This window comes from Gasterosteus aculeatus, chromosome 3 (assembly GCF_964276395.1).
Source record: "Gasterosteus aculeatus chromosome 3, fGasAcu3.hap1.1, whole genome shotgun sequence".
Taxonomy (NCBI): Eukaryota; Metazoa; Chordata; class Actinopteri; order Perciformes; family Gasterosteidae; genus Gasterosteus; species Gasterosteus aculeatus.
Window position 1 is genome coordinate 9,535,461 of NC_135690.1, and position 12,822 is coordinate 9,548,282.

General features: G+C 40.9%; 1 protein-coding gene across 1 annotated transcript; it reads left to right on the forward strand.

Moving 5' to 3' along the window:
- The first annotated feature begins 2,596 nt into the window (after positions 1 to 2,596).
- Positions 2,597 to 3,651, forward strand: insl3 (insulin-like 3 (Leydig cell)). The gene is made up of 2 exons (XM_040171210.2): positions 2,597 to 2,879; positions 3,156 to 3,651. The coding sequence occupies exons 1-2, from the start codon at positions 2,690 to 2,692 to the stop codon at positions 3,344 to 3,346; spliced, it is 381 nt and encodes a 126-aa protein (XP_040027144.2). The 5' UTR covers positions 2,597 to 2,689; the 3' UTR covers positions 3,347 to 3,651.
- The last annotated feature ends 9,171 nt before the right edge of the window (positions 3,652 to 12,822 follow it).

The following is a 12,822-nucleotide window of genomic DNA, read 5'->3' on the forward strand; positions in this document are numbered from 1 at the left end:
GATTGAGCTTCTCATTGATGTATGGGAAATACATCTTATAAATCCTGCACCAAACCAGAGAACTATGCTACGCGAATGTGGAACCTAAACATGTTTGATGCGCCATAGTTGCTAATTACTTAATGCAGTTTTCTCTTGAAGAATGTTTTGGTGGAAGATCTTCTGACTCTTCTGAAGTGAGCTGCTTTGAGGGAAGAAAATAACTTCTTTGTTTGGTCACTACGGACACCAGCCCCTCTGCTACACAACACCAGCTGGTTTACGCCACCTTTCCAACTGTACTGACTGAAGATGTGCTTTGTCTCGGGTTATGACGAAACAGCCTGTACCTCCTCTGATCACCCTCGATTCACAACGTCACATCCCCTTGAAGAATGGAACACTGACTCCACCTGTCTGGTGTATTATTACTTAATGTGAACAGGCGCGAATCATCAGAATAGCTTAACTAATGCTTCCTTGGTGCACGTTGTCCACTTGTGTGTCAAATGAGTTGTACAAAATCATTTGAGGGCTCAACGCTCTCGCAAACAAAAGGTCCTCGTAGAAAGACACAATATTTATGATATGTATTTCATTCTTAACTTATTTTTTGTATTTTTTTGCAGAGTTTTTTTATTTATAGACAATTACATACGAATCTTTTACTCAGTTGCAATAAAAAAGAAGTATTTACCAGGTTAAAATTCCATAAATGTGTGAGTATTTTATGGTTTGATCATTTTTCTTCGTTGAGGAAGAAATAAAAGAAAATATAACCCCGAAACCAACATCAGGTTGGATGACATAAAAATCACCGATATAATTCTACATTGGCCCACAGCATCACTTATAATAAGATCTGCCCAAAAATAAGTTCTGTTTGTCTTCTTAGCATTCTTGTATCGTCACAACTATTAACATGACCATCCACACTCAAGTTGAAGTCCGTTGGCATTAGCAGATACTTGGCTCATTCGTCTCAGAGACGATGCGGCCTGTCTAATAGTATTACAGGATAAGGTAACAGGAAATATGCCAGGGCTCGAATAGTGTCGTCAGCATCAAATAAAACTAAAGACTTCTGAGAGATTTTGTCTGTCTCCTGTGACTCAGCCAAGACTGAAAGGACCTAAATAGATGCAGGCCAAAGGGACACCAGCCAAAGGACTGATGCAAACGGACAGACAGACCAATGGAGATGTACAGTATGCACACATTGTGGAACAGATAAAGATCAAAAACCTCTGAACTCTTTACAATCTGTACACATACAACATACCAGGATGGACAAAAGTGCAACAGAGTGTAAAGTACATGACAGAGTCACAACACATTCAATGCACATCATATAAATTATCCATATAATGAAAGTACAAAAACAAAATAACTACGCAAAATTACGACAACTAATGATGGCAATAGCTGTGGATATAGTGGAATGATAATAACAATAAAAAAGTAATGGTATCCATGAAGATTAAAAAGGAAATAAATCATAGGTTTTCGATTCACTATCCTCTGTATTTACCACTGACGTCCAATAACGGACGTCATCATGATGCCAAGCTTTGCCAGAAGTACGTTTATGACATTAAAGTGCCACCTTTAATTTATTTCATCAGTGCTGGAATGTTGAAACAGTTCTGTTTGGCTGTTTATGCAACTACAGTGCGGCCTGCGGTGACCATGTGTGTGAATAGTTGCGTCACATGTCCTTGCCAGTCACACTATGTTCTAATTAGCTCCCATCCCTCTAGATGTGTCGAGATAGGGTGCAAAAGTAACTCATACTGAAGGGAAATAGTTCATGTGTGGATTATGGGACAATGGAAACTTTGGCACGGATATGCAAGAAGGAACCATCAATTGAGTTAAATTAAATTTAAAAAAAAGTAAAAGCCCAAAATCAAAATTTAGGAATTTGCCTCAAAGGGCTTTACAATATGCACATATGGTCCTACACGGGAGGGAGACACACAAGCCTCGTAGTTTATTACCGTTTTCTCGTTGACGTGTCTCTTTTGTAGTTGTTATGCATGTATCTATTGTAGTGTCTCTCAAAATTGGTCATTTTAAGTCTCTTTCAGGTTGATTTGCCTTTCATTTCTTTCGAGTCTTTTCTCCAAGAGACACATTTAGTAAGTGAAAGCTTGGGGGGCCTCTAACCCTTTCATCCAATCTGTGCACTGTAAAAACAAGTTTGCAGAATTTCAATGGAATGACATTCAGATTTCCTGAACCACATTAAAGTCTGTAAGCATTGAGTCGATAGCATTATTATTATTATATTATTATTATTATTATCTACTTTTGTCAAATAATAACCACATTCAGACATCTTTTAACCCAAACATCTGTACAATGTTTTATGAGTCTGATTCTCAAAATGTCTCGCTGAATACCTCCGACGTTATTCTGACATAGATCATTGTCAGACTAAGTTTTTTTTTTTATCTCAATGAGATTTTAAGCCTTGAGAGGGCTTTGCATGGCTTACGTTGAGCTCTAGATCAGGACATGCTTTTCCTTTACCAAGGCTGAGCACATATCTTCAAAGATTGTGGCCTCAGCATTTTCGAAACCATCACGCCGGGAAACTCACATTGACTATATAAACCCCTTCTAGCTCGTCGCATAAGTCAGCGCACATCCCCATTGCTCCCTGAACGCCCAACCGTCAACTCCGAGGAGCAATAACAATCGCACAATGTCTGCCAAGGGTTTGGTGTCTCTGGTGGTGGTGCTGGTGACTGCAGTGTGTGTGGTTCACGCACAGGAGAGGATTCAGATGTGCGGGAGAGAGCTGATACGACTGGCTGTGTCGTCCTGTGGTAACTCTCGGCTGAGGAGAAGTATCCCGGACTTGGAGCCCGGGCAGCATCAATACACCCCGCGTTGTAAGTACTTTGTGTCCCCTTTGTGTGAATATTAGGTACATTGTTTGAGATTTGTTGCCTTGGATCAATTCATGCGTAGACGCGATGTGTTCTAGCTGAATGTCTGACCTCTCATCCAGGAAAACATACATGTTTTTGAATTGTTAATTTAACAAATACAATGTTTTACTGGAGTTAACTCCGAATCAATCTGTTTGTCCTCTTTAGAGTTTCACAAGGCATCTCTTGCAAAATACTATCCATTTCCAGGCCTAAATCCCAGGTGTCTTTTCACAGGGTACGAGTATCCCTCTGAAGAGGAGCTCCAGACTACCGCCGCGGTCCAAAATCCTCTCCAAACTGCTCCGGAGAAGGATGTCTTCTCCTTGTACCCACTGTCCCCTCGGGTTAGACGAGCAGTTGGAAAAATATCTGACATTTGCTGTGAGAAAGGATGCAGCATGAAGGAGTTGATCCAGTTTTGTTAGATGTGGCCACCTGCTTGTAATTGCAATAACTACATCATCTTAACATGCGCTGCGAGGAAGCTTTTACCAAGTGGCCTTATCCTTGACAAGATTGATTTAAAATATTCACAATTATGTATAATACTACACATCAGTAATTATAGATTACATTTGATTATATATTATGAATTATCTTCTATGCCCTACTGTAGGGCAAAATGATTGCATCTTATACAATACAAAGAAAATCAAATATTGTTTATTTTGTCTTAATAAAAAGTTTGCCGCCCTGAGCGAACAGTAAAATAAAGCTTTTGGTGATTCTTTATCAGAGTTCATTTGTTCATTTATTCCTCAGCGCTTTTCTGATGTGTTTCCACCCTAATTAATGCAAAGCAAAACTATCGATACAAAGTCCAAACATTGCAACCCAAAGTCTTTACTAACTCTTTATTATGGAAAAAGTAAAGGCCGGGCGACTGCAAGACACTTACAAATAATGGTTAAGCTCTAAATACAGCGAATCATGCGTCTTCCTCAATGCAACTCAATAGTCTAGTAAAATTCTTAAAATGTGACATTCCAATATTTCTTCAACCCCATTCATATTTCCACAAGGCTCTCACCATATTGGATAAGTCAGTGGCGTTTGTGCCTTGAAAATAAATGTATGCAAGATAATGATTACTCCACACTTAAATCAGGATTTATCTAAATGACCCGTATAATAATTTCTGGTAAGGTTGTTCAATACAACCAGTATAAAAAAAATAAAATATTTATAAAAATTAAGTTGCAAATGAATCAATTCAGCTGGACTGCACGTGTTGACTGATAAAGGAACATGGACACATGCATAAATGGCCGAACCATTTAGCTCCAAATTGACATAAATAATCTCTGTAAGCCGGCTAGTTGCTCACTCTGAGGGGCGTATAATTCTCTCAATGGATAATAAATTGTGTTGCTGATGATGTGTTACTCTATTCTGCATCCATCACAAAATTAAGCTTAATAGCAAATTGAATCAGCCACAGTGACTGATTGGTTAATTGGTTTTATTTTGCGTTTGCGGTTTAAGGATTGCGTTGTACATACAATTGTTCTTTTTGTAATTGGTTTTAGTTTTGTTATCAGACAAAACACCCCAAGACGAATTTGTACACAGATGATTTAGCGTGTATGGGGTTTTAATTGCGGATATTGGGACAACACACTTGTTACAACAATTTGCTGCATCTAGCAAACTGCTTCTGGGCATTGATTGATTGAACTGTCATAAACAATTATAATATTCATAACGAGTTGGCCCTTGAGCCTGCATTAAATTAATTGTATGACATTTGAGGACATCTAAGAGATATGACATTTGATCAGTTTCATTAATGACAAAACATAGGGTTAGGTTTTATATATATATATATATATATATGTGTGTAAATAAATGAAAGTATACATTAGACCATATAAATATGTTATCCTAATTAAAGGAAAGGGGGAAATTGTGTTTATGTCAATGTGTATATCTAATGATATACACATTATTTAAGATATATAAAGAAACAAGTTGGTAACAACAAAATAATGATTTGTAAATCTTGCTTGTGAAATTGAGAATTTCTTGTCGGGAATCAAACCAAATCGAAAGCTATTTAAAAACATTTTACCCTCAACCAAACCCCCAAAATTAAACTGATTAAAAAATGTCTGTTAAATTTGAAGTGTCACCAAAAATATATATAACAAATGCATGCCATTTAACACAGCGTGCAAATAAGAGAGAGCTTTACGTGATTTAATGGAGAAATTGTATGCATTGCCTCCTGTTAACCAGCAGAGAGAGACAGATATCTGGTTTCAAACGTACTTTCTGCACCGCTTCTCCTCATCTGACATGTGACACCATCCATGAGCACGTTTGTTCCGCCAACTCTGGGGGGGGTTACTGCTAAACATCAATGTTAATGTATCAAGTTCCATCATTACAGCCACATTTCCCCTCCCGCTGTAATAGAAGGTCTCTCAAAGCTCATTATTGTATAATGCAAAATCACCTCAAGTGATCCTTTAAATCATTGTGACACCAGGAGAAATCTGATCAGAGGACACTTCAAGGCCTCAGTCCATCATTACCCAGAGCGGACCGGAGATGACAAACACCAGGCTGCACGGGGCCTCTTTGATGGCTCTTGTTTATGTCTCTTTTGCCAACTAAAAAGCTGCTAAACTGAATATGGAAGATGAAATCACAGCCTCTCTGTATCTGCCTTTGCTTTGTGTCTACTTTCATTGAGCAGGAAAAGCAGCAGGACAAAAAAGCACCTTTACTGAGTGCCAGCACCACACACACACACACACACACACACACACACACACACACACACACACACACACACACACACACACACACACACACACACACACACACACACACACACACACACACACACACACACACACACACACACACACACGCCAGGCAGGAGACTGTGTGTGTGATGTACGGGTGGGTGTCAATTTGCATGTAAATGAAATGGCTCTCATTGCTCTTTCTTTCAGTTAAAGTGTAAGAGCAAACGTGCTATGGTGTTTGTGTGTGTTTATGTCTTCATGTGTATACTCTGCATGCGTCCATGTATAGTGGTGGGGGGTTCAAGACCATGATTTTGACAACATTAAAATACAATTACAATAAGAATTTTGTGGGGAAGACAAACTTGCATTCATATATATTCCATTCAAACGCTATACTGTCAATTGCATGTACTCTGGTAACAGCTAGACAACGCATTGATGAGGCTTTTGTGTGTGAGTTCTTATACTGTGATATGAAAATAATACACCAACGGGCCGGTATTACTTCCGCTATACTTTCCCTGCACAGCTGGTTCTGCTGACAGTTCCTACCACACCACTCAGGCTATATGCTGCAGGCAGGACACTTCTCTTCTGGGAGGAGAGCAGAGGGGAGCTCCAGAAGAGAAGCCTGCCGGCGGCCATGAGAGCTGACGCTGTTTCTTTTCTCATTAAACATGTAACCGGAATGGAGGTTTGGAAGAATCTCTAAAATTGTACAGTATAACTGTTTCATTTTCTGTATCGTGGTAGTAAAATGGGTCCTTTTGAGACCCGTCCTTTGCGTCACTTTAAGAAAAAAACGGTTGTACGATGCGGTAGTTTCACAATTCTTAATGGTGAATAATGAAATGAAAAGTGCATTTGGGGTTCTGTGTAGATTGGGACAATTTAACATGGGGGTCCAATGGAAATTGAATCGCTATTAAAAGTGGTCGTTTGAGGAACTGCAGTTATTAGAACTTGCCTGTTGGACATAACCCTAATTAAAACTTGTAGCATTTAAATTGTACCTATAACGCTATCTATAGCAAATTGTAAATTGGCTTATTTGAGGAAATTGCACTTTCTTGTTTCTTGTTCTCCTGAGTTTGTACCCTATGGTTGAATGCACTTATTGTAAGTTGCTTTGCATAAAAGCGTCAGCTAAATGACATGTAATGTAATGTAATGTAAAACTCAGTATTCAGTTCATTAAACTTGTTGACATTTACAATTTGTTGAACTGGCTTAAAAACCTGAGCTGGAGTACTGACAACGTATACAATTAAGTTGATTGTATAAATCATTACAATAAGTTGACGTAAATAACAGAAATATGTTACTATGACTTATTGTTCGAACCTTGTGTTGGTCTGTGGTATATATTTTAGTAATATAGTAGATGTAGTAATACATCTACTTTACTGTAATATCTTTCTAGTACCCTTACCTTCCTGGACTTCATGTAAACTTGTATAGACCAGCACCTCTTCCACTGCAACATACAAACTGTGGACTATACAAAATATCCAAAAGTCCTTTGGTGATGAGACTTTTTGCTTGGAGCACAAGCCTTCATATCATATCGTGCAGCGCCTGCCTTGGGTGATTTGGGACGAGGGTGGGAGAGACGCAGCCACCAAAATAACTTTCTTGCCTCTTGATCTCCCCTCATGTCTGCGGACATTTTTCCCCATCTTTAGAAATGTTACTAAGACGCAAACATGTATCTCCATATTCACCTATGATGCAGACGTTTTTCACATCATTATCATTAGTTGTTTGGGGGGGGGTCTTTGTTTCTAATGGGTCATATAAAGCACGGTGTCAGTTTTATTCTACTACTTTTAATGTTCCGAGATTGCCGTAGCGGGTGGCCTCTGAACCAAAGCCAATTATTACCTCAACTTTCTTAATTAGTTTCTCGCACTATACGGTCTTCCATCTGCATGTCATTATACCGGCTTAGTCTGTCCAGTGGAAGAATGCAAGCACATGCAGCAAACACATACAGCGACATTAACTACCACTTAGCCTCAACCTTGGGAGGTGGTGAAGCTGAACTAATGGCGCTGAGCTGGTAGAGGGCAGTGTAGCAGCAGCGACCACCAAACCGACTGCAGGCGTTTTTTTCGTTCTCCGTTGCAGGGATGAATGCCCCCGTGCAGCACAGTTAATGTGACACTGCTGCTCACAGACTAATCTCATGGCATTGCATGCTGAATGAATCATTCAGACTTTAGTTTGTTTTGCAGTTTGAGAAACCAATCCAGAACCGTGGAACTGCATGTAGACGTCATTCTGTGTCATCTGTACCATACGGAAGTCTCCCCCTTTTGTCCTCATTTCTTTTGTGTGTGAGCTATCTGGGGGAATCCTACTGTGTAAAAAAATATATTTCATTGTATGTTAAAATTGCAAATCCAAATGAACCCTTTTTAGTAAAAATGATTTCTTTTCCTCTTCTGGTGATGAGATTGGCAGGAAGATGATCCAAAAAGTGAGACGAACGAGGCGGAAAAAAAAGGCCAATTGGATCATTTGCATTGAAAAAATAGTAATAGTAGTAATGTTTTAACATTACTCAACATATTGCAAAAATATTTTAAACTCAAAATAAGATTGTATCTTGGGGCCTTCAGGGATTCCAACTCTAATATGTTCAAAAACTGATGCTACCTTCTAGCGCCCTCTTTTGCTTCGTCTATCTACTGCTAACCTATCCTGAAAGTAACCCCTTAAACCTTCCCGGCCGTGACGTCACGTCACCTGGCACCCAAACGCCACGCGACCACACGTCCACGCGTGCCGCTCGGCATCTCACGCCGGTGCTGGAAGCTGTCTCGTCGATGCACCGAGGCCCGGCTGGGTCGTGAATCCGCACGCGCATTTCTGTCCGCGCGAATTGCTCGACGAACGCGCAATCATTCTATATTTCAGCGCTCGCGAACGCACCTGTTGAGAGCGAGCGAGAGGAGGAGCGATGAGCAGGGGGAGGGTCGGAGAAAGCGGTGGGCCGACTCTTGCGAAATGATTAATCGAGCCGCTTCCTCGCAGCTGCTCCCAATCGCTCTGTTGCACCTCTCTCTCTCTCTCTCTCTCTCTCTCTCTCTCTCTCTCTCTCTCTCTCTCTCTCCGTCCATCGCTCCCTCCCGCTCATCCCTCCATACACTTGTGTGTGTGTGTGTGTGACTGGCCTGTTATATTCCTGAGTGGGAGTATTTAGCAGGTGCGCTGCACTGGTTTAAAGATGCAGTTTTTAAAGGCGTATGAAGATTGGCTCTCGATCACTGTTGTTAAATGGGTTGCAGTATTAAAATACGTAGTCTTGATTTCTGACAAACCAATGGCTTTCCTTGCGTTGTATGTTCACACACAGGCCCTGAATCATCGGCTTGATATTCCTTGACGCTTTACCTCAATGCTGAGCTGCTTGTGTAGCATCCAGTTCTGCACCCCATCAGGAAGTGTGTGATGGAGATGGAACAAGAGGGCACGTTGTGAGAGAGACTCAGACGGATGCTTCAGCCCTGAGGAAGAGAACAACAGCAGGTAGATTATCTTCAGTACTTGTCTGCAGTAAAGTAGCTTCATTAGGAACTCGGCCCCCCTTCCCTAACTTCCAGTAAGTTGATGTTAATCATCTACTTTGCAAAAAAACCTAACGTTTGTAATAGCAGGTCGACATTATCATAATCTGCCTTCAAGTGTTCTTTTCAACAAGAATTTGCTAAATCTATTGTCTCACTAAAGCCATATGGTAACTTCCTTCATCATGGACTCTTTCTTTCCCTTTTTTTTTAAAAGGTCAGCACTGAAATGTCAGTTTGGGCAACCGTGCAGATGGCCCACGCTGACGTAGTGTCTTTGTTCAGCTTGGTTCTCCTGTGCTGTAGATGTGTAACCTACATTTGTTCCTTACCGTAAATGGAATAATGAGCTTTGGTTTTGTAAACTCTGTTCTGACTACGCCTGAAGGCAAATTTCTGCACTGGTACATAAATTGCGGTCGATGCCAGATAATTGGCAAGATTTGCAACGCAATCCTTGGTTTTGTTGATCTGACCGGGATTACTGCTCAGAAGAATCCCCTGCAGCTCAGTCGACACAGTGGACCAGCGCTGAGAAACGCCCCGATTCTAACTCGCTTGTATGTCCTCTGCCCTTCCTCGCCCTCCCTCCCCCGGCCCCCTCTGTGTAGGTGGGTCCGCTCCTCTTTCTCTTTCCATCCATCTCTCTTCCACTCTTTCGCTCTAGCTCCCCTGCCATGCATAATTAAGTTTCAAGTGGAAGTGCACCCTCCCTTCTATATTTCTCTCCCTTCCCTCCTTTATACCTCTGGCCCTCCTTGGCCCTTCCCCGGGGGACGGTGCCAGGCCTCGTCTGGTTAAGCGATAATGTTAAAATCACACCGCGACGGCCACCACTGTCGCCGCCTCCTTCCCGGGTTCATTCTGCGAAGGGTCTCCGGTTTCGTTCCCCCCGTCATCCTATCCGGCCCCACTCATCAATACGCAATGCAGGAGCTCCATCGGCCTGTGTATTCCTCTTTGAACGTGACACAAGGTGATGTTTGGGTACCGACCAGCTCCATGTTAATGTGCATGTTAATGAGTTTGAAGGATCGGACTTCCTCCTTTCTCCAGTTTCATGTCGTTCTCATTTATTCAGCGGGTGAATACGTCGGACCAAATCCGGTCCTCAATATACAGCAGAGTAAAGTATTTAAAGAATCGGATCTATTCCTGTAGTATAAAGTACATTTTGATGAATAGCATATATTCCATTCAAAGCAAAAAATTGCTGATTTAAGATGAGAATAGTTTTAGTCAAAATGTTGTCTCTTGGTTTCATCAACCCTTTCATACGTTGTCTTCGTGCTGTGTATAATATGAGGTTGCATTGAACATAGTTGAGACAAAAGTTTATTATTAGTCAAGCGTATTTCACATGAGACTTCAGACAACCCAAATTTTAAGATCAATAATTTTACTCGAGCTTAATTGTTCTGAAATGCAGACATAAGTCTGTTTAATCGTCTTCCTCACAGCAGTGCGACGTCGCGTCGGTTCTCGGCTTCAGTCCCCGGCTCTCCAGGAGCGACGGGACTCCCCTGTTAGTCGATAATGTTTTAGTTCTGTTACATGAGGGAGTCCATGTTACCAACTGATGCATTCTCTGCCAGCTACTGTACCGCTGACCCTGTGGAGGCCCCGCGGCCAGCTCGGAGACTGTACATGATTTAGACTGCCAATGTACCTGGCTGGTCGCTCGGCTGTAGCACGATTAGGGTAGAACGTCGCCGATTCATTATATGGACACGAAGTACTTCAAAACGTCTGGATTGTATCCAAATGGTTAAACTTGTGGGCAACGGCTCGGACGCCCTCTCTGAGTCACTGCAGACGGAACGATTCAGTCTGAGATCATCCTTTTCGAACGGAACACAGCCGCACTCAAAGTCAACTGTTTGCTCGCGTCCTTTTGTGGGGATCAGTTAAGTGTCTATTCGTGATTACAGCACGGAACTAGTAGCCGTGAGCACACAGAGAGGCAGTTCTCGCGTCAGACATCTCCACCGCACCAACGCGAGCCAAGCCTTGAATATAATCCAATGCCATCTGTTGGGTAGATCCTTCGATATGCTAATTAGGTTGTGCCAATCTCTCGTTTTTGCAGTTGGGGCCTGACGGGGGCCTCTAAGCGGGGACTTCTACCATGTCGCAGATGCATTTGAATACGTATTAAGTTTCCAATGAACCTGTGGTAAACTCCTTCCCTGATACAGATATGTGAATGTACTATTACTTGTTGAATAATAGTTTTTCTTTTTTATTAATGGGAGACATTTACCTGTGACGCTGAGGGGAACAGGGAATCAGGTGATTTTTACACTGATGGATGAATATAAGTAGTAAGTTGTTGCAGCAACCTAATCTGCACATTTTTGCATAATTCAAGAAAATGGCCCGTTTACTGAGCAACAGAGCTGGAGGTTTGCTGTGACTTAATTCACTCTTTACCACTTACCAGCACTGTTTTCCTGAAATTCATTTTTTTAGGGTTAGTGTACTTATTCATTTTATGTTTTTGCATTTGAAGAAACTTGGTAAAATATTGACTGAAAGAACTGTAGGCCTATAAACCACATGTTACCGTGTATGATGTAAAGTAAAAAGGGTTTTACAGATGCCGTGTGTGCAGGATACACAGTGCCGTACAGGATATAATAATCTTTAATTCATAATCCAGAAATCATTCTACTGTCTAACATCACACAAACTATAATTCTTCCACTAGTCATGACCGAACATCATTTCTATCGCAGGATGTAACTTTGTGTTTATACCATACGTTGCTGTGCAGATCATGTTAGTCATGTACAGTTAATCATTATTGCAATAAGTCATCTTAATTTACTGAAGTCCAATTCTTTTTGATCTAAAAGTAAATGAGCGCAACAAAGTCAACAAACCAAAATTTAACTACACAGTGTTTGATAAATCGTGTGGATTCTGTTTCATTCCATATTTTCTCTCAGTTTAAGCACTCCGCTTATTCAAATCTCCAGCAGGAGCTTCAGTCGGTTTCTAAAAAAAGGACTGATTTGACGTAATGGGAACGTCCAAACAACCCTGGTCTTAACTCCTAAAGGCCCAATCAGTAATTTCATTGACATGTACATGATGAATTTCTACAAGTGTTTGAGTTAAAGATGAATCAGAAATGGGTGTGCCTCTAAATAAAAGCAGTTTTACAAGGATTTTTCTTGTAATAACATGTTCATATATCAATAACATGTTATATTTAGTTGTTCTCTATCTCTCTCTATCTCTCTATCAGTTTATCTGAGATTCCCATATTTAAAAATGTTTTTAATTGTTGATACCCCAGGATATTGCTATAGGAAATGTGTACACTGAGACAGACGCTGTCCAAATATATGCTGAGTAATTCAATATTAGGCTATTTATAAGGCTCATCTGCATGTCTGCCCATACAGTCAGCCAATTACTGTACATGCATTGAGTGTATTCCAAGGCCACATCCATATGCATACACACAATCTCTGACATACAGCATTTTACCCCCACTGTCCTTCACACACTTAAAAAAATAAAAAATGTAAGCCTTGAAATTTCCCTCTGACAACTGTGGCT